This window comes from Gallinula chloropus (assembly GCF_964237585.1).
Source record: "Gallinula chloropus genome assembly, chromosome: 2".
In the NCBI taxonomy this organism is placed as follows: Eukaryota; Metazoa; Chordata; class Aves; order Gruiformes; family Rallidae; genus Gallinula; species Gallinula chloropus.
The window spans coordinates 88364457-88387458 of record NC_140086.1 but is presented as its reverse complement, the minus strand read 5'-3'; the positions used below and the strand labels follow the sequence as shown (position 1 = coordinate 88387458).

The 23002-nt window shown below is 45.4% G+C and overlaps 1 protein-coding gene across 1 annotated transcript in view; it reads right to left on the bottom strand.

Annotated features, from left to right (window-relative positions):
• Window positions 1–22792, bottom strand: part of ZCCHC2 (zinc finger CCHC-type containing 2) — a gene marked incomplete at its 3' end in the record, with an annotated part of 46532 nt that extends 23740 nt beyond the window's left edge. Inside the window, exons 1-4 of the mRNA XM_084260272.1 lie at window positions 21555–22792; window positions 6724–6835; window positions 2940–3016; window positions 444–515 (exon numbers count right to left, since the gene is read on the bottom strand). Coding sequence (XP_084116398.1) covers window positions 444–515; window positions 2940–3016; window positions 6724–6835; window positions 21555–22490 — 1197 coding nt within the window. The 5' untranslated portion in view covers window positions 22491–22792. The remainder of the gene's footprint in view (window positions 1–443; window positions 516–2939; window positions 3017–6723; window positions 6836–21554) is intronic.
• Between the last annotated feature and the right edge of the window lie 210 nt (window positions 22793–23002).

Below are 23002 nucleotides of genomic sequence, written 5' to 3'. Positions count from 1 at the left end.
ATGCCTGCCTTTATTCTACTGAAGAACACAACAGTAAAATTAAGAACTATTATGCTCATGGCTCTGCCTCGTTAATTAGAAACAACAAATGATACTGTTAAGGTCATTCTAACAGAGACATGAATAAGCAAATCAGCAGTGCTTGTACCTATACATTAATTCCTTGGAAAATATTATAAACCATTAGAAATATGGTAGTTTTATGGTAGTGCAAATAAGAGCTCACTTCAGGTATCTCCTTGGAAACTCCCCAAACACCCTGCTGAGCTGCTTCATCTGTCAAGCTGCTCCACCACAATATATACGATTCAAATAGTGAAGTACAAAAATCTGGTAGCATGCTTTTGTTTCTCTATCACATCCCAGAAATCACAGCTCTTCTAGCCTACTTTGGAAGTGATAAACCTGAAGCATACACACTACTTTTAAATTTTGATACATACTTTTAGCAGGAATTCCTGTAGCTCCTGGTGTGTTTTCGTTACACGTGTTACTGAAAGATCAGACCAGGTTACCTAGGAAGGAAGGAAAAGAGAATGGGGAAAGTTCCTTTTACCAAGTATTGTACCAGGCAGCTGATTTTAACCTTTCCATAAATCTGATGACCTCAGTATAAGGGTTAACACTTGCAGGTAAGTAAATACACCAAGCAAAGCAGAGATAGTAGGGTACCTTTTCAAAGACATACACTAACTTTGAGCGTACGTTTTAAGATCACCTTCATGTCATTTGTGGCTAAAGAGAGTATGGACAAATTCAGATGAATGCAGGGAAGCCCCTGAAGATTACTTGGTTATTGACTCTGAAAGAAACCAGGCATAAGGTTCTGTAATTACAGGACTTGTATCAAACAGGCATCATTAGCTGAACACACCAGGTACTAGAGAAAAGGACTGTAGGCCAGATACAGTAAGTTGAGCTCTCACTGCCATTATCATGAGTTGAAACAAAAAAAAAGTAGTCTACAAAATACTTTTACTTGCCTCAGGCTTGACTCTTACGTGGTTATATAGAAGTTGTTGTAGGGTGCAATTCATCAAAAGAACTGCAAGTTCCTGAAGTTACTCAAGAATCAAACAGCATTTTGGTATATGCTTGTATAAAATTTCAGTAGCTTATTGTTCTGACACAACATGCAAGTAGTAAAACAGCACCTCCACATGCATTTTTTGAGAAAAAAGGAAGTAAGTTTGGTTAGATGAGTGCTGCCCAGCTTGAAGCCCACTGCTGCACTTAAGATTCCCATTACATGCATGGGAAGATTCTGTGTAATGAAAGTGAACGTGTCAATTATAAACATTCACTTACTCCACAGAGTTGATAGGATAATGTCAACAACCAACTGCCTTCAACTTAGTCCCCAGAAATGCCACCTACTCTTGGTGCCCTTAGTTGGGAAGCCATGATTGTAATTGCTGGTTTAACCTTAGAAAAGCGGTGTCTGGGCAAGCACAAAATGATCTGCAGTGAGGAGCACAGTATATCCTGCATAGATCAGGAGAGGAAACTCTTTCCTAAAAGAAATGGGGTGCAGGAGTTTCATGCTTACTCAAATACTTTCCAGAATATCTCCACATTCCCCCTTTAACAAAGAAATCCAAAACCACTGTCAAATCTGTCTGTGTGCTGAATTTTTAAAATAGTTCTGTGACTCTAATCGATTAACAATCCACACGGGCCTTCTGTGCAAACCTCTCCTATCTACTATTGCATTTTATACCCAGTACTCAGTTCAAAGACTATTCAGACAAACGATCTATGACAAGGTTGAAATACTTGAGCAAGTTACCCCCTACAACTCTGAAGGCTAAAGTCCACATTACTGTTTTCACCAAAAGAAAGGTGCAGAGTCTTTACAGAAATTTCACCTTTAGACATGGTCAACAAAGTTTCCGTTGCCACTACTTTATTTCAAAACCAGAAATAGCAGACACGTCAATTTAATATGAGAAACAAGAAAACTCTGTAATTCACATCTATTTAAAGACTACAATATCACGTTTGGGGATTGACACATCAGTTTTCAGCTCAAAACGGCACTTGTTTAAGTTTGCCTCTTCAAAGAGCTCCCATGACGCGTGTCAAATGGCCAGTTACAAAGTTTGACATGACATTCTTTTGTTTGCAGAAAAAAAGGTAAAATTTAACTCTGTGTTCCAATGTGGTACACTGCCAGACTCCCATCTATCGGCCAAGTGACTCATAATGTTAGTCAGTCCTCGCTAAGAAAATTACTACTTTGATTCAATCAGAACATCACCACCAATGGCCTTAACAGCTATTACTTAACACCTACATCTCTTAATACCAGACCTCAGCACCAAAAGCTTCTTTTCCACAGTTGTAAGAAGTAATGTTTCTGTTTTGCTTAAAATTCACTCTCATAATTGTTTCATATGTTGCCTCTGTCTATAATAATACATGAAGCCTATACTATAGGCAGGTCTTCAAATTTGTTAACAGTTTTAGCTTGTTTGGTTTTACCTTAAAACCAACCACAAAACAAGCTCCCAGTTTTGTCAAAGCCCACAGGAACCACCTTTTTATGGAAAATATTCATGAAAGAGATCTAAGATGACCATATGACTCCGAGCAATGGATAACTGCAGATACAAGAGCTGTGCTCCTAATCAACTAAGTTTAAAATTCTTTGTAATGCTTACCCCAAATTAGCAAAAGCCAAGTTTCCCGACGTGATGCCATAAACCCAGCTATGGCTGGTGCTTTACACCTTCCCACCTTACGCCCACCGTTACATAAAACGCCCACTGTGCACACAGAATCCAAGAGAATTATATGATAATTCCAAGAATCTCTGAAGACCCTAATGCAATTCAAAACTGCCTTTGAAGCAAGGATTTGAAACAAGCTGTATATATTTCCAATACATAGACACCATGAAGACATTTACTTTAACATTCCGTTGGCTAATTGCTTACTTTGAACGTGTACTCCAAATGTTTGTCAGCCCTTTTTCTTGGTAGTCCTTTCAGGGTTATCTTCTCGATGTGTACAGCTGAAAGAAAAACACAGTTTGAAAAGGTACCTACTCACCTAGCCGCTCTGAGAATCGCTGTTTACTGGCTGGCCCAACCCCACTCTTTCTCACGCTCTGCTTTACTATAACAAACCGCAGGGGGCAGACAGAGCCCTGCTCTCTACTACGCACTCCCCTGGCCTGACCACAGACCCTTCCATCGCAGACCACGGGTACCTGTGCATTACCCAAGAGCTTGTTTAGACTGAAAGTCACACAAACACAGCAATATAACCACTGCGAGAGGAAAGGTGATGAAAGGAAGTCAAGTTGCATCTTTACTCCAAGAAGCAGCTAGTGCTGATAAAAGCCAGCGACAGAGCCTTTGGCATCCACGGTTCTGAAACGTGGAGTAGCAGAGAGAGCAAACTAAGGCACGGCCACCGCGCTTCTGAAAGGCACTCAGGTGGAAGGAAACACCTGGAGAAGGCCTGAAGGAGACAGATATGTCTGTCAGCAAACAGGAAGCAAAGAGGAGAAGCATAAGGCTTCTGTCAAGAGTATCATTAAATAGAACCAAAAAGGAAAGCTTCCTTAACATTCCTTCCCCATAGCCTACTGTATTTAGGAATAGGCATGTTCTGGCTGTAAGAAGCAGCACCATATGACTTTCAGGGTCTGGAGATTTTCTTGAAGGCACGTAATGTTGTTCACCTAATACTCTACACAAAAGTCCTCATGTAGCTAAGATGGGCTTTGCACTTTTCCTGCTACACTGGACTAAGAATTCAACAGAATTTTATTCCTTTACAAGCATGAATGCATCTTTACCTGTAAAAAAACCAATTTAAAAAACAGTTTGACCAGCCCCACACCATCAATACCTCCTTTCCATGCTTTTGAAACTTTTTCTGAGGGGAGGTGGGTGGCCTGACCAGCTAACGTTTTCAATTTTTAACTAGGTATTTTCATGGGATATATTTGGAACAGCATGTAACAATAAAATAAAAAACTAAATAAACTTCCTAACAAGTGTCTGTTAGAAAAGTTATTCTCGGAGACTAGCTAATTACCGTTTTGTCTACCTCAAAAACGTGTAATGAATTGACTTCAAGTTACAGTTAAAGTATCATCCTCACTGAAGATGCTGGTCCTAAGAGAACTAAGTATTAGCAATTTCCTTAAAGCAGTAAGAAGCCAGCATATAAATCCAGTGCTAATGTTAAAGCTTCCACTTCTTTTAGAAGAAAGACAGGGAAATAATGAGTGTATGCTGGTTGTCAGCCCCTACCTGGGAGTTAGAGCACTAACTGATCAGTTCATTTTTATCAGTTAATGAGCTCTTACAAAGCAGAGAAACCTGAGCTGAGCTAGGGATGGCAGACAATAGTGTACATCTATATTCTGTGAAAAGCTGAATGTTTGGTAACCTTAGCTTCTACCTGCCTGATGCAGATAAAAGCACCGTTAGGAGGACGAGTGTGGCATAATGAGTTTTGGTGCAGTAAAGTTTCTTAATGGCCAATGTTAAAATTGATACCATCAGCTGAATTGAAATTTGTTAAGTTAATTAAAAAGTTGACTCCCTTGGCTGCAACTGAGAATAGTGGTTTAAATTTTATTTCACTATATGCGTATATTTAGCATACATAATTATGGAAACACCATTAACATCTGAACAAGCTTCTTTTCTAATGAGATTGTTGTTTATTTTAAACTATTGAATGTTCTCAATGTTAAGAGATGATGAAATGTATAAATACATTTCATTACACAATGTAGTACTTTCAGCTTCCTTAAATTCTTTTTGTTGCTGTTGCATACTTCATTGTCACAAGTGATACAACAGGTAATTGCAGCATTGCTGCTGCACAGCTTTAGTTCCACAGTTTCAGACCTCTTTAAAGTTCTGGTCCCACAAATGCATTTGAAATATTCCAAATGGCTACAGTGAGAAGAAATGTTTAAATATACAGCCAATGAGGTGTGTTACATCTCCAGATGTATTCTGGACAACACATGCATTCTGGAAGATTAAGTCAACCATGTATACATGTGTCCTGGTTTCATCTGGGATAGCAATAATTTTCTTTCTGTAGCTGATATGATGCTGTGTTTGTGAGTTGGGATGAGAGCAGTGCTATCACACACGGATGTTTTCGTTGTTGCCAAGCAGTCATGGACTTTTCAGCTTCTCACAGTGCCCCAGGAGTGAGTAGACTGGGGGTGCACAAGCAGCTGGGAGCTGAACCCAACCCAACAGCTGAACCCAAATGCCCAAAGGGATACTCTATAGCATAGGATGCTCTGTATATGAACTAGAGGGAAAACCCACTGGGGGGCTGCCATTCAGGAACTGCTGGGCATTGATGGGCGGGTCATGAACATCATTATTGAGTACCCATCACTTGTTTGTTGCTGTTGTTACTATTATCATCCCTTTCTTTTCTGCCTTACTACACTGTCTTAATCTCAGTGCACACATTTTACTTCACCCCCACCACCTAATTCTTTCCCCCATCCCACCGGGGGAACCACTGTGTGGCATTTAGCTTCCTTCCAGGTTAAACCACAACAACATGGCACTGCTTCCATGGCATGTACAAGTTATGATTTCTAAAAATCATCCTCTTCACAGCTGAGAATAAAAGAAGTTTTATTATCCATGCTACTTCTAACCGAGCAGGGAGGTATCTGTAGCGGGGACTCCCTTTCTATCACATACCTATAGAGAAAATATAAAAAAATGTTTATGATCTTTCACTGTTATTTCTAACTATGATAATATGAATGCTGAGAAATATTTAAGCTCTTTACTAGGCTCAATAATTCACCTTTTCCATGCTTCTGTTATTTAAAATAAAAGTGTTGCTAAAGGGTCTCCCTCTTATGATTCCAATTTGTGAATATGAACACTTTGAACTCTGTAAAAGGATTTGAAACAGGTTTGTTGTCTGTAATCTACCATAATCTTTCTCTGTGTTTTTTGCAAGGAATTAAACCTCTCAAATTGCCTGCCTTCAAAGTTTAATTAAATCTCCACAGCAGAGACAAAAGGACATTTATGAAGACAAAAGGAACAGCAATAGTTTTCCCAGATTGCCAGCTCTTCACAATCTGCAGGATAGCATTGACTTAATTTCGAGTAGACAAGTGATTTGCTAATCTTGCTGAAAGAATAAAGGGTAAGAATAAGTCTGTTTTCAACAGTGTTCATTTCTTCAAGGAGAAGAAGAGTTCTGTGGAAGGCTCTGAAGAGTTCTGTTTAGGTTCTGAGGCCTTGTTATCAATCTCTCCAACAGAGCCAAAAGACTTACTTTGATGGAAAACCTCTTCAAACTACCACTACCATAAAACGTTCTAATATGTGTTTTTTTCTCTCCTTGATACAATTGATCAAGTAGCAAATGGTATCCACTGTTTCACAGTATCTCTGCACTTAGTTTTACTTCAAAAATCAAGCACCATTAATGCAATTGCATTAAATTTTCTTGTCTGCTCCCAAATCCCACCTTTTTTTTTAGAAGGAAGGCCATTTGCAATGGATGCAGTTGTTAGTAGTGAGCAGATAACAAGAATGACAACTTGTTATAAAAAAGACCAAGTAGGCAGCAGAGAAGCTATTACACTTACCCATCACTGCAGTTTCTTACTGAGGTAAGCAGCGAGACAGATTCAAGCTTTCTACAACTCTGGGCAGAGTTCAGCACTCAAAAAAGCCTCTGAAGAAAGCTCAGGCAACCTACCTTCTCGCTGAGGTCTATGGGAAGTCACTGGCAGTCCGTCGTGAGGTGCTGTGGTTCGTTCTAGCAAACTGGTCTCGTTACTGGACACGCAGTCACTATGGGAAAAGTCGTTCTGAAGTGAGAAGGAAAAAAACACAAGTGTCTCAACAGAATGCACGACGATGGAAGCTTGTTCCAAACACCACAAATTACAAAAATCAAGTTCCTGTTTTGGTATTCTACAGGAGAAAAGCCTGAAGCTCTTGACAGTGACAAAAAAAAGTGATCATTAGTCATTTCAGTTTTTACTTTCTTATTTATTTAATGTCAGCTATAACCTGCAATGTTTCACTAAATTTATTTTAAAACCAGAACAGGGTGGGAGAGAGATCATGTGCCTTGAGGTTATCTCAAGCTGGATAATTCAAGGTCATTAGCTCATAACTTCAGTGCTTATTTACTGAAGTATTTCAATTACTAACGTGTGATGTCATCTACTTAACTACACTAAACATATTCCCCTCAATTATATTCATACCCTGTATCCTCAGCCTTTCCCCTCTTCTATATAAGAAATCACAAACAGCTGTTTGGACAGTCTATCAGTACACATGGTCCTAACAGCTAAATCCATGCACCTCTTACTAACTAAACATTTGGGATGCAAACAGTTGCTGCCACCACCCTCTCTTCCATAGAGAACAAGTACAGACTGAAAGCTCATCTCCCCCTGCATTTGCCTGCAGACTTCATATGCCAAGAATACAGTGCATAAGGTGGGACAGAAAACGTGCTTGTGTCCAGAGAACGGCAACAAAGCTGGAGAAGGGTCTAGAGCACAAGTCTTATGAGGAGCAGCTGAGGGAACTGGGGTTGCTTAGCTTCCAGAAAAGGAGGCTGAGGGGAGACCTTATTGCTCTCTGCAACTAGCTGAGTCGAGGTTGTAGCCAGGTGGGTGTGGGTCTCTTCTCCTAAGCAACAACAGCCTCAAGTTGCACCAATGTTTAGACTGGATATTAGGAAAAATTTATTCATCAAAAGGGTTCTCAAACATTTGAACAGGCTGACCAGGGAAGTGATTGAGTCTCCATCCCTGGAGGCAAACGTGGTGCTTAGGGACATGGTTTAGTGGTGAACTTGGCAGTGTTAGGTTTATATTATAGCTGGAGTTAATCTTAAAGGTCTTTTCCTTCCTAAACAATTCTATAAAGTAATACCACAGAGATAACATGGACAGATAGAAAAGTAAAGAACAGACCAGGATAACAATGATAAACTACAGAAAAGTATTAGATGAGCGTGGACTTTCAAGTGGTTTCTCTAGGGTAAACAAGAGCCTATAATTTTTTTCCCCAAATTGAAATAAAACATTAATGTATTAACCTACACACTCTTTAATGACCAGGTCTTGTTAAAAAAAAAAAAAAAACAACCTGATCAAGCTAAAATACAGAAATGTTTCTAAATGTCCAATGACTTTAGATGTAACTGGTTTTGTCAGTTCATCAGTGTAGTTCCACGTTTCAGGAAACATGTTGCTTAAAAGAGATACCTCCACAAAGAACTAGGAAATACTGAAAGTTACTAGGGAGCTTCTGGATCCTGTTTTACCCAAGGTACCTCTATTTATCGGAAACAAGTAGTTTAATACGAGCTTACCAAGTACCTAAATGCCATCAATATTCAAATACCATATTGACGGTGGTGGTAGCAGCAACAGTGCAAAGGGGGAGAGGCAGGGGGCAGGTTTCTTTGGAAAGCTTTCAAAATAAGAAATAGAGGGTATTTGATGCACCACAAGTATTTAGCAACTGGTCTGCATGTAAACTAGAAGTTAAGTAAACATCTATCTACTTAATAGCTCTAAGCCAAATAAAACTCCTGGGGAAAAATGGATCATTTTTGAAGTAGATGGATACTGAAAGTTCAAAGTCTGTTCTGCTTGTTCAGGATGAAGAACACTGCTCCACTGAAAGACCTTCATAAAAGGTAAAGGAAAAATATAAATCTTCAGACAGTACCTTTAGTTTTAAATATAGGAAGCACAAGATTCTGGAAATAAATGCCAGAATATACTTTTTTTTTTCCTGAAGGACTTGTGCAACATGATGAGACAAATCAGCAGCCAAGACTAGTTAACTTGTTTGGTACAGAGGACCTCAAAGACTGTCACAATAGGCAGAGCAGAACGAGGAGGCACAGAGGTGTCAAAAGACATCAGAATCCCCTTGCCATTTGTGAATTCTTCAATGACCTTCTTCAGTTTTGACAGATGTACCAACTAAAGCTTGTTTCATCTTACTAAACCAGCTCCACATCACCTAGGGCGTGGACACAACCTGTGGCAACACCTAACAACACATTCAATTCGTTTAGGACCCAGTATGTACACAGGCATCAAGCCTGCCCTGGACATACTGTCGTTAATCTAGCTTTCATCAGTCACATTAGCAGCAGTACACAATTAGCAAGCAGAACATCTACGTGTCTTTAGACCACACCGCAGATGGTCTGAGGAACTGAAGAACATTTTAGCTGTTGCATTTACATCAGTGTCAGTCTGTGTTCTACACTGAGTGTCAGTAATTTCAGGTTTCAAAGCAATCAGTCTTAAAATATAGAGCATGCTTTGCTTCTTCAAGATAAAACACCGGTCCCTAGTCACTCAGTAAACAATCTCAGCAAACTTAACTGATCAAAACAGTGTTTCATGCTTCAAACATCTAATAAATTATGGGCACAATGTCAGGCTTGGAATACCAAAGGAGAATAGCTGTATATCAACAAGATTGCATTTTAACAGCTTTAGCAAATTTGCAAGTTTAGTTTAATTTAAAAAAAAAAAGAAAAATCACAAGTGTGCTCTCGGGAGAGATACTTTCATATCTCCTCAAGGCTCCCATGGATACTGTTTTGTCAGACATTTCACAACAACTGTGGACATAACCAAACCCTGGTACTTCACTTTTTAAGTGCTAACTCCTAGTCATGCATTATTCACAAAACTGCTGGCATCTGAGAATTAAAGTTACCCTGTTAAGGCTGTGATTCATTTAAGATTGTCCATAAAAAGCACTACTACTATAATTAACCGGCTGTATCCTAACTACGTAAACTAACAAGTTTAGCACGTATTTTGGTATGAGAGTGAATGTTTTCCTGACATGAAATCAAACAACTGGCTCAAGATTTTTAGAGAAGATCAATGTAAATTCTCTGGCAGAAGTAAGGTCTTCCTTAAACTACAGCCACACGCTGTGCCAAATGGAGCTTTGGGATCTTTCTTCCACACTGCATACAGATGACAAACATTTGGATTAACTCGGACAGAGGCTCTCAAACTATTCAATTTGTTTTAGTTTTCTAAGATGTCTTTTTCTACCTCTGAAGTCATGACCATAAGAGCTAAAGGCAGTGGGTTGGTTTGGGTTTTTTTTTTTCATTTTAAGGAACAAGCTGAGACTTCCACCTAATGGATTACTTTTTTTTTTTTTTAATTCACAAACTGACCTAAACCAAATAAAATTTAAAGTCAGACTTTCTTTTGCGTTCAAAGTCAGGCTATTTGTTTTGATTAATGGAAAAATAATTTAAAGTCTATTCTTATAACCAACTGCTCGTTAAAAAAATCCAAGAAATTACGAGCAGCTTTTTAATGAAAAGTTAGTTCAAAGATATATTCTGCTTGGCTCATGTCAAAGAAGCATTAAATACAGCTGCTACACCTCCTAATACTAGAAAACTGCTCCCCACCAATCTTTTTTGTAAGTGTTCAAATACTTTTGCAGAGAATTATTCTGCTGGAGTGGTTACTTTTCTGTCCATGGCAGTGTTCCACACCAGGTGAACTACACCCACATTTGAAAGCTCTAAATTGCAAAATATTACATGGTTCAAACCTGTATTTAAACAAGTCCTCGTATCAATGATTTTATAAATCATGGCTGTAAAAAGTTCATAATTTATTCACTTGAAAAGTTCTTCACCCAGGAAGTTAAACCAGTAGCAGGTACTGCGTGTACTCTGTGAATGGCAGCTTTCACAACACCAAGTGGAACGCAGGAGGGAGCCAGGGGGGTAAACCGGGGCAGTCACAGCTTTACCTTACAGCCTGCACAGGTGGTTTCTGTGCCGGCTCCAGATCCTCTCTTAAGCTGCACAACAACTCTTCACATTTGGTGTCAACTACTGTGACAGTCCTATATCAAATACTCACAAGTAACTACAACACAAGTGGCACTGCCAGAGGGGATGACTCTAGCACAAAAGTGACTGGAACCTTTAGGCAGTCTAGAGTGAATACGCAGAGTGACGTGGTGGGTTGCTACCTGGTGCCAGTCACACCACAAACACACGTCCTTTCGAGCTGGGTAGGCTGCAAGGAGTTCCTGTGGATGGTGACGCTGTACAGCACTAATTGTGCCAGTCCCTTCCTATCAGTGTGTAAAATTCATCCACACCACACGTGCAAGTGTGAGGTTAATTCTTGCATAAGCCTTTGTCACTGCAAGGCTTTCACACGCAAGGATTTGCTGCTGCTCATCGGTGCTGCTGCTAATGACTTAAGTACAGTGAAGCAAGAAATGTGGGTGGCCCCAAACCAATTGCCAGATAATTAATTTGATAATCATACAGATCTCTGTGACAGGCTAAAGGATTAACTCTGTATCTCCTTGAAAGTGAAACGATCTAAGAGGGTGCTCTAAAAAGCGTCTGCTCTCACAATCTGGTACAAGACATCTTTCTTCATATGGCTGAAAGCAAGTACCATATTAAAAAACACAGCTATGACTTGAGATGGTTCCCAGAACCGCAAAGACAAATACCAAATGTCTAGGTTAAAAGCCATCCTACTCAGAAGGACGTTGCTGTGCCTAATGCACGTGAGGTGAGCAAACCACAGCTAGTCTACGATGAGAGACTCTGTCTTCTATTAAAGGAGATAGCTGATCAAAAGAAAGTCATGCCAATATTGGTTTGGCAATATGTAATGAAATCTGTTACTGGATAGCCTACTTCTCATTATGAGGAAGTGATTGATGCACATAAGTCTTCTGGTGGTTGTGTTGCACTTTCATAAAAGAACTATTCATGCATCAGTTCTGATGAGCACTAACAAGGCAAACCTGCTTAGAGCAGCTGGACAGCTTGATTCCTTCTACATGCCCAAATATGAAAGCTTATTTTTCTGCAAGACTCAGTAAACATGCTGTTAGGGACAGCAACACCTAGCCTCGCAGGCTGTGCAGGTGCAAACTGGCACAGCTCACTCATTCAAAGCAGCAAACACCACCAGATGAAATAAGGTATCTTGGAAGAATCAAGGTCTAACTCACAATCATGAGTTATCAACTACAGCATCTGTAACTTCGAGAAATTTGAGTGAGATCAGAATGATCATTAATAGATGTGGTGCCAGTTACAAGACCAAAGCTGCAATTCACTTAAAACAATCCTGACAAGCTACCACCCTGACTGCTTCACAAACGTGATATACAGATACACGGCTGCACAAAGGCAAAGTATCACCTCACAAGAAGCAACAGTCAGCTGAAACTGCACATGCATTTGTCTGCTACTGAACCCTCTCCTAATGACAACAGCAGCAAAGAGGAAGCCTTACTCAAAGCTGCACCCTATCACCTAATGCTTGCTGTTGCTTGGATATAGGGATAGAACATTCATGACGTCTTATACTTAAATGGAAATCCAGCACATGCATTTAATACTTGCAAATCCAAACATGCAGGGCAACAGTGCTTCAAAACCTGTTTAACATCCACAACTGTTGATACAGCAGATGGTCTCCTATACAAAAAATCCACTACTCATGCCTTGGATGAGCTACTTTCCAAATGCAAGATAAAGACTAAAGACAAGTGCCCAACTTGCATGGCTAAGGTATGTTTCTGTTTGCAAGCCCTGAACTACAGAGCAGCACTGCCCAATTGATCTGAGATGCAGACAGCTGTCCTGCAAGACTAAGAATGGAATCAGTCCCAAAATCTAAGACCACAAAGATCTACCAAATGATCTCTCTTTTGGTCACAGCCAACAAACATCTTCAATGCTTCCTTGTCATCTTTTCACATGTAGAATCAACCTCCAGAATAATAATGCTTATTCCACATAGAATCACAGGCAAGAGAAATGAGCAGACAGGAACCTCATTAAGTTCAACAAGGGGAAACACAAAGTCTTGCACCTGGAGAAGAACAAATAGAGGCACCACACAAACTTGGGCCTAACCAGCCTTGTACAAAAGGACCTGTACATACAGCACTACACATCTGAAGGGAGGTTGCAAAGAGGGTGGAGCAGGGCTCTTTTCAGCAGTCCCCAGTGGCAAGCCCAGAGGCGATGGCCACAATCTGAAACACTCAAAGTTCCCTCTGAACATCAGGAAACACTTTCTCACAGTGAGGATGACTGAGCACTGGCACAGGTTGCCCAGAGAGGTTGTAGAGTCTCCATGCTTGGAGACACTCAAAAGCTGCATGGACATGGTCCTGGGCATCGATGGCCCCAGGTGGCCCTACTTAAGCAGGGGGAGGTGGTGGACAAGATGACCTCCAGAAGTCCCAGCCAATCTTAGTCATTTTGTGGTTCTCTGGCCATACATAAAATCCCATAAAACGTGGGGTAAGGGCCTGATGGGCTGAGCATACAATTCAAATGGACAACATGCAACTGTCCTGTTAACTCCTATCTGGTAAGCCGGACTGCAGAGAGAGAGAACAGTTGCCCAAGAGTACTTCAAGGTGTATTTGTTTTGTGAAACTATTTTAAGAGCTCACGTGTAACAGCAGCAACAAAACACTACAAGGGAGATAGTAACCTTTTGAAAAAACATCAGCTGATTCAGGGGGGAAAAGCACACCATATGACAGCTTCAGCAATCACATATTGACTAACTTGTAGCACTGTGAAATCATGATGATTTTGAGAGGCAAAGGGCAAACCAACCTCTCATGCAGCATTAACAGTTCCAGCTGTCAAGGCCTGTGGCAAACACACCTGAAGCACTAGACATTTCAGCTACAGCAATGATTTACAGTGCTGGGGGAACACCACACCTTGTGTTTGCTAGAAACAGCATGTTCTTTCTGTGGGTCTCATCTGCATCTGAGCTTTTAACTGGACAGGTTCAGTCCAACCTAGGAAGCCCATGACAAAGTAGAAAAGTTGAAGCTGAAGCCAAGCAATGCAATAGTTCAAATGTTACCACATCACCAGCTGGCTGCTCATCCATTCAGTACTGTTACAGTTGTCTGCTGAATGAGTAAGAGGAAAATTACTTGAATGTATAAGTTCTGACTGATATAAAAAAAAATTACTCTCTCAGTGGCCCAGAGTAACAGAAAGCTTAAAAAGAAACATTTGCTCCTTAAGAGTGGTTCACTGAAGTACAATTAGCACTGAGATGAAGCCTTCATTACTACTTTTAACTACTGGCAGAGGGTGGTAATAAGTCATTTTGTCCAATTCTTGAACTCAAGAGGTCTAAGCAGCATAGTTTAAAAGTATTCTTTCATATACTGCAGTTCCAAAAGACAGAAACCCCCTCTGTCATGTTCTTATCTCACTCTTAAGAGACTTCCCAAGGCATTAAATCTCCTTTTGCTATTAAAATACTTTTACTTTCTTTTCCCAAAAAGGACAAGATTAAGAAGTTGAGGAACGGCAAGAAGCTCACAAAGGAATGCAGGATCCAGCCAGATCTCCGAGCTTGTCCTCTGCAAGCTCAGACTCTTAAAGCATTAGAAGATACTGCAGAAATTCTGCATGTCTTGGAGAAAAAAAATAAACATTTTATATTAATTATAGTTAATAGAGAATCAACTGGAGTGTTTTCTAGGACAGCTATAGCTAGACACTGATACTGATAAGAAAATGAGGTGACAGAGATTTAAGTAGACAGAATCCTACAGACTTGGGTGGTTTCACTGCCATCTAACTGCTGTTGTCTGCACCCTCCTCTGTAGCTTTTTAGACAGAGCTGAGAGTCCTGGGTACCCCAAGCCCAGTGAGATGCTGCTATTTACAAGTAAGTCAACACTGAAAACAGGGACCACAGCTTAACAACAGTAATAGAAGTGCGACCATTAGGAAGTAATGAGTATAGTTTCACTTCCCCCAGTGCTCATTCAACACACTGGAGAAGAAACTGGCACGGGAAGCAGGGAGAGGCTGATTAACCCTGGTATAAAGGGACTGGGCAAGGCTACAAACTTGCCTTGTCCCAACACATCCTATTTAGAGCTGAATGACTAAAACAACCCAGAGAAGTGAAAGTTTTCACTCCACAATTTCCTGGAGCATTAGCATGCACATTTAGACAGAAGTCTTTCATTTACAGCATTGCCTTTTATCTAGTTACAACTTCCTTTCCAGAAGGCTGTCCAGAGACAGAAAAGTTTCTGGAAATTTTTGACTCCTGTTTGGAGTCAGAGAAATTCCTGTTCAAAGACAAGGGTGTAGGTTCAGTGAGGGTGCCAGAATACTTTTTACCTCAGTATGCAAAACTTAAAACACTAGTACTTTCCTGTAGCATATTACCATTTAAAAGATCTTTGCTAAGAGTAAAATGACATTTTTAATCTTTTTGTCTCTTATGTACACCAGGCTCTGAACACACACACTTTCCTTTCTTTTCGGAGTACTCTGCTGCTTCAAAATGGGATTGCCTGCTTTTCTATTTCCACAGACAGTGCTCTCAGTTACTTTCTCCTACCTTGTTCAGCTGTACAACACTGAAGAACAATCATAAAAGCATTCTTCTAATTTGCAGACAAAATATCCTATAAATAGAAGCAGACTAAGAAAAATACTCTGTAAATAGAAACTTTTTTTTTTATAAGGAGAGACTTTTTCTGCAAAGAATCCTCCAGCCAGCTAATTAGAATACTATTCACCAAACCATTATCTTCAGGAGATCGCTTGTTTCAACAGAACCTTAGTTCTATTACTGTCAAGTATGTCTGATTAAATGTTCCAGCATCCAACACAAGCCACATTTATTATGTTAGGACATACTCAGACCTCCTTCACTTTTTCAGCATTCTGATCTCCAATCTTGAATGGAGCAAGACAAGCAATAAAGTCACAGAATTACAGGCTGGCTTGGGTTGGAAGGGACCTCAAAGACCATTTAGCTCCAAACTGCTGCCATAGGCAGGGACACCCTCCACTAGCCCAGGTTGCCCAAAGCCCCATCCAACCTGGCCTTGGACACTGCCAGGCAGGGGGCAGCCACAGCCTCTCTGGGCAGCTTGTGATAGTGTCTCACCGTCCTCACAGGAAAGAATTTCTTCCTTGTATCTAGTCTAAATCTTCACTCTTTCAATTTAAAACCATTACCCCTTGTCCAAGCGCCCACTGTCAGGTCATATTGAACTTCTCACCAATCAACATCCCCAAGTCCTTCTCGGGCCTGCTCTCAAACCATTCTCCACCTAGCCTGGAGTTGTGCTTGGTACTGCCCCAACCCATACACAGGACCCTGCACTTGGCCTTGGTGAACTTCATACAGCTCGCAGGGGCCCACCTCTCAAGCCCGCCAAAGTCTCTCTGGATGGCATCCATTCTCTCCAGCGTGTTGAATGCACCACACAGCTTGGTGTCGTTGCTGAGGGTGCACTCAATCCCACTGTCCATGTCACTGACAAAGATGTTAAACAGCACTGGTCCCAGTACTGATCCCTGAGGAATGCCACTCATCACTGGGGTCCACTTGGACACTGAACTTTTGACCACAACTCTTTGAGCGTGACCGTCCAGCTAATTTCTTATCCACCAAGTGATCCATCCATCAAATCCATGTCTCTCCAATTTAGAGATAAGGACTTTGTGCAGGACACTGTCAAATGCTTTGCACAAGTCCATGTAGATGACAAACTGTTCTTCCCTTACCCACCAACACTGTAACCTCACCACAGAATGCCATCACATTTGTTAGGCACAATTTTCCTAGTGAAACCATGTCGGCTGTCACAAATCGCCTTGTTTTCCATGTGCCTGAGCCTATTTTGTGATCTTGCCACACACAAAGGTGAGACTGACCCCCCCCGCCCCAGACCCCGGGTCTTCCTTTTATCCCTCTGTAAAAACGGGGGTTACGTTTCCCCTTTTCCAGTCAAAAAGAACATTACTAAACTGCCGTGACTTCTCAAATATCATGTAGAGTGGCTTAGCCACTTCATCTGCAATTCCTTTGGGACCCACAGATGCATCCTCTGGGCTTGTACACCTTCAGGTTCCTTAGATGTTCCTGAGCCTGGTCTTCTCCTACAGTGGCCAGTTCTTCATTTTGCCAGCCCCTGCCTTTGCATTCTGTGACTTGGGCAGTGTGGTTAGAGCCCTTGACGGTGAAAGCTCAGGCAAAAAAAATCATTGAGTACATCAGACTTCTCAAAATCCTGGGTAACCAGGTCTCAGACTCCTTCCCAAGGGGGAAGGGGAGGCACATTTTCCCTAGCCTTCCTTTTATCACTGACATCCCTGTAGAAGCATTGGCACTGGTACACTTATTAAACACATATAATCAACACAAGAGTTAAGTTATGTCTTACGTTACTTAAACCAATATATATAGTGGTATCGATACGTTAATGCTTGTTTTATGACTACAGATGTGAATGCTGTTGACTGTTCTTCTCACTTCAACTATATATTCAGTGTTCTTATTTCTGCACAGCTTAATGTATAGTGACTGTTTTTTTCCCAAAAAATCTGTTGTTATAAACTACATTTTCATTTTAAAAGCTGCAAATTGTATCAAGTGTTTCTATCTTAAGTAAAAAGAAAACTATTTCGGACCACCTTCCTGAAGACAGAAAGTCTATGCGATAAGGCAATCCTGCCTCTGTCCATCCCACTCTAACAGTCTTATCTCCTACAACTTTTGAATTTATGAGCCAAATTTGTGAAAACGTATCACTAAGAAGAGTTAGGTTCTTAAAGGATCATTAGAAAACCCAAAAGAGCAGCAGTCCTATTAATCCTTTGTCAAGAATCAATTTTAACGTGAGCTTAACCTTACCAGACAGCACAGAACCTACCCAGAAAACATTTTTCCAGTCGCAGGGAAAAAGCAAACTGCTTTATGTACTAGTAAATCACCTACAGAGAATTTGTAGGTCAATCTCTCAAGTTGTGCTGCTCACTGTAGCTAAATGTTATAGCTCCTGGAAACCTCAAACCAAGCCTTTTTCTCAGATGTGCCACACACAATAACGCAGGCCCTGCCCTGAGGAATTGAGAATCTAGACCTGACCAATAACTTACACAGTTCAGTTCCAGGCCTGAACTCCATCACCTCTATAGGCCGATTTCACATCACCCTTGCTTGCCACGGGTACTTGTTATTCCACAGGCCATGCGGAGAGCAGCTCTCCTACCATCTTCACACTGCTCCAGAGGCCACGAGCTGCGAAAGCCTGGGAGCATTCACGAGGGGAATAAGACCAGAGCTGACCTAGCGGCCTATCAGCACAAAACTTCTCCTGCGGTTTATCTGCTCGACAAACCGGACGCACCACAGCCCCTCTCGGGGCAAAGCCTCCCCGCAACGACCCCAGGGTCTTCCCGCGCCCTAGGCTTCCCCCTTCCAGAAAAGGGCTGCGGGATCTCCAGCGCTCAGGGCGGGGGTAGCTCCTCGCACCGCTGCCCCGCGAGGGAGCGGCGGGGCCCCGGCGGCACCGCGCAGGGAACGGGCGGGAGGGGGCGGGGGCCGGAAGGCGCCACCAAGGGGGCTCTCCGGGCCCCCCAGCAGCGGGCGGCACGTGTCGGCGCCCCGCCCTCCCGCTGGACGGCCGGGAGCGCCAGCCCCCACCAACCTCCGGCGGGGGGGGGGGGGGGGGGGGCGAGACCGGCGCGTGATTGGGCGCGGGCGCCGCTGCGTGGGCGCGGGGCGGCCGGGACCCTTCCCGTTATGCAACAGAGGGCGCCGCCCCTCCCCCGGCGGGACGGTGGAAACCGCCCCTGCGGGCACGTGACCAGGAGCGCAGGCTCCGCCGCCGCCATCTTGACTGGGGGCGGGAAGCGGCGGTGACTGTTAGTCACCGCATCCCTGCCCGGGGAGGGGTCTGGCGAAGCGGCTCTTCGAGGGGACCGGCCCTTTCGCCGCCATCGGCACGCCGGGGGGAGGGCCGAGGGGAACAGGGGCCGTGCCCTCACGGGGCGGGGAGGCGCCGTGATCGATCCCTCCTCCCCGCAAACAAAGCGAGAGGTCATCCTGCTCTGCCCGGCCGCTCTAAGGCCGGGAACGCGGAGAGGCCCCCCGGGCCGTTACGGTGCCCTTTGTGTTGTCTCCCCCTTGGTTCTTCTGCCCCCTCGGAGCCTGGCTGTCCCCGTTTAACGGGGAAAGAGAAAGTTCAAGTCCAGGTGCGGGCCACTGCAAAATGTGACGGGAACCGCCCGCGCCCGGTGGTTCCCGTGCCGCCGTGAGGGGCGGCTGCACGACAGCCAGCAGGCTGGCCCCGGGGGCACCGTCCAGGCCGGGGGAAGGCTGGAAGGGCGCAGGGAGGTGAAGCTGGTTGTGCTGCCGTGGCCACAGGGCCCGTTAGAGCCGAGGAGGGAGCCCGGGCAGCCCTTCTGACCCGAGGCCAGCTGAAGGCTGAATTCAAAGAGGTTTTTATGAACCGTTTTACTTCACAAACGGGGAGCCCTGAAGGCACTTAAATTTCAAAGATTAAAGGAGGATAAAAAGCCTGCAGACACCTGACAGGATCTTAAATCAAGTCCAATTTAACATTGGAGTTCTTCTCTGCATTTTGCCAGAGAAGTCTTTACACGTCCTACTAACTTCACCTCCTCCAGTGTCCTACCTGCGAGGGCCCCACCTGCGTCCCCGTGAACTGAAAACACTCAGCAGAGACCCATAAATCCCTCTCCTGCCTATCAGTCATGATTTCCCAGAAAGGGCCCTGCTGTAATTTACAATTTAACCATTAAGTAAAAACCACCAAAACTTTAAGAAGGGCTGCAGTACCAGTCCTGTGTGGACTAGGGCACGTGTGACGTGCATGTTCAGCCAAGCTGGCTCTGGTCTCTCGGTGTCCCCTGAGTAAACGAAACCACCACAGCTTGGAAGGCTGCTTTTACGCCAAGGCCAGCACGCTGCACAAACCAGACTTCAATTCCAGTAGTTCACAAGCCCCTGATCTCCCAACGCATTCGGTGGGGCACACTGAGTGGCTACAACCAACGTGCCAGCTTCAGGCAGGAAGCATGTTTCCAGTTATTAGCACTTCAAACCCTGTAACAACAGTGTCCAAGCCTTACCACTTCCTGCAACTCGATCTTCTCCCCCTAAAGCTCCCAAAGACGGACTTCCAGGATTCTTTCTGGGATAGACTTGATGCAGTTCAAAGAACCAAAATTAAACACTTTTTAGCCTCAGGCTATGAATTCACCCTGATTTCAGTACCTTAACATCTACCCACTAGTTCATGACCCACCAAAAGTGCTTTGCCCTTAAACTGATACAAGCATTTACTTAACATATTAGTAGGCTTAGAAACTCACCCCCATCTCCCCTCCAGTACTCCTCAAGAGCATATCCTGTCTTTACCAAACAGGAAAATGGGCCATTCCTTTTGTATGGCAGGCAACATAAAACAAGTTTTCTAGGAGTGGCTGAATTGGATGGTGCTGTGAGTCAACTTAGGAACAAAACCTAGCTCCTACTGTTTGTACCTTTTTCTGTCAAGTACCCGATGAGAAAACCTGGTGTGTAGCCTTGAACAGCATTAACAAGCAAACACCTATCTTCCAGCCCTTTTCTTCCCCTTTGCATGAGGAGTCATCTATAGACCAAAACCTGCAGAGCTCCAAGATGATGGCTTGGTTGCATAAATATGGGGCAGATTTTAAAGCTAACACTTATCAAGAGGGCAGCAATGAATGGCGCTGGGGGAAAACCTGAGTGTAAACGTAGCTGCTGCTGCACAGGAGAATGCTTCAGTGCCACCCACTGAAAATCTTCACTCTCGGTGACAGCCACCTTCTAGCAACAAGTGGCACATCTGCTTTCAAGACATGCTTTGCCACTTCCCAACAGCCACCCAGAAAATCAGTTTTTCTCTGAACAGAAGCTCCAGTTGCAACATGTTCATTCGTTCCTTTAATAGAATGATCACCACCCCTTGTCCCAAACATCTTCAGACACCTTACTGAACATGGCTTTTCAGAGAGCCGACCTTAGAGCTGCTGCCCCAATCCTTGCCAAGTCTAAGCCTACACCTCATTTGGCAGGAGGAACAGGTTCCATACAAGAATTATGTCAAGGCATTCTATTGTTTTAGGCCCCTAGAATGCTCTTTTAGAGTCCATGGTCTCTATCTAGCATTATTGTCATTATTATTACAAGTTTAGTTAAGCTGTCACTTCTGGATGCTACTTCTTCAGCGGCCTACTGCATACAAGGGAGCCAGTCAAGCTGTAGCAGTGCTCAGCACCCTGTGCTCCAGCATGTCAGGATTCAAAAAGCAGTGCACCAGAAAGCATGGGAGGCTAGAAAAATAAGTCCTTCCTCCCTCCCTGATTCTACCACGTCATATTCAGGCACCGTTACGTCGTGCAACAAGAAATTCGTACTAGCAACTCTACAGCATCTATGGGGGTGGCTGGGGCCTACACATCCTAAGGGATCAGGGGGTGGTGGGGTGGTAGGGAGGGGTAATAGGATGAGCAACGAGGCAAGACGGGAGGGACCACATCCGAGTGGGGGGCTACGGGGATTGGCGAGTAAGCCGCCCTCAGCTCCTGGAAGACCGGGAGGGGGTGAAGGAAGGAGAAGGAAACCGCCCGATGAGATGGCGCCGCGGGAAGAGGGCAGGACGCGGCGTTACCTGGGCTTGGTGGCGGCCGAAGCCCTCCTCTTCCTGATCCCCGCATAAGGCCCTCCGCAGCCGCTCCAGGTGCTCCCGCAGGGTGACCCGCTGGTGGAAGGAAAAGGCCGGGTGCAGCGAGGCCATGGTGAAGAGCAGGAGCAGCTCCTCCTGCGCGCTGAAGCCCAGGCCTTGGGCGGCGGGCAGGCTGGCCTGCCCGTTTCCTCCAGCTCCGTCCATCACCACCACCACGTCCTCCTCCTCGGCCCCCTCCTCCTCAGCAGCGCCCGCTTGAGGCCGCCGCGCGGGGCAGCTCTGCAGGATGGAGTCCACCTGGGGCAGGAGGCGGTGGAGGCGGCCGGCGGCCTCGCGGTTCTCAGAGCCCAGCAGGGCCAGGTAGACGATGAGCTTGGACCGTACGGCCGGGTCGCGGAAGTCGCCAAGCTGCCCGGGGTCGCTGAGCCCGTTGGCCTTCGCCTCCGAGTCGCGGAGGTAGTGATAGTCCTTGCGGGCCAGGTCTTCCAGACAGGAGCCCAGGAACCGCAGCTCCAGCGGGTTGCAAAGGTCCAGCAGCCCCACCATGAACTCCAGCCGCTGCGCCGAGCCCAGCACCAGCCCAAACCACTCGTACACCGTCTCCTTGTCGGTGCGGGCCGCCGCCGAGCCGGGCCCGCCGCCTCCCGGAGCGGTGAGCGAGGCAGGGGGGGGCGGCGGGCCGGGCCCGGGCCCGGGCCCCGGCCCCAAGCCGTGCAGCTGGCTCGGCCGCTCCAGCCCGCACCCCCTACCCGCGGCGGCGCCCCCGCGGGCCGGCGCCCGGGGCACCTGCTGCAGCTGGAGTTGACAGTCCAGGGCACCGCCGGGCTCCTTCAGACCCAGCCCCGCGACTGCCGCCGCCGCTTCTTCCACCGCCGCCGCCTTGTGGCTCGTCTGCTTCAGGGGCAGCTTCATCTTCAGCATCCTCGGCGCGGGGGGGACGCGAGCATCCGACGGGGCCCGGCTCCGGGACGGGGCCCTGCCCGGCGGCGCGGGGTTGGGGGGCGGGGGTAGGGGAGCGGGACCGGGGGCGGGCGCGGCGCGGCCGGCGGTCAGGAGGAGCCGCTCATGCTGCCGCGGCCCTGCCGGCGCGGGAGAGGCGCGCGCAGGGGCAACGGTCCCGGCGTGTGCGCGCGTGGGGAGTGGGCGGGAGGGTGGGGGAAGGGCCGGCCTCGCTGGCGGCGGCGTCTGCAGCTCCCGCAGCCGTTCCCCCTCCCCCCCCACCTTCCCCGGCGCCTGGGCGCGCGCCCGCAGACCCTCGTGCGCGCGCGGAGCCGGAGGGCGGCCGTTGGCGCTCGCGGCCCCGGCCGGCGCGGACTGAGCTCGGGCTCCCGGCGGGGCGGGGCGGGGCGGGAGGGGAGGAGGGGGGAGGGAGGGGGAAGAAGAAGAAGGGGAGGGGGGGGCAGGGGGACACGGCCGAGAGAGGGCGGGGGGAG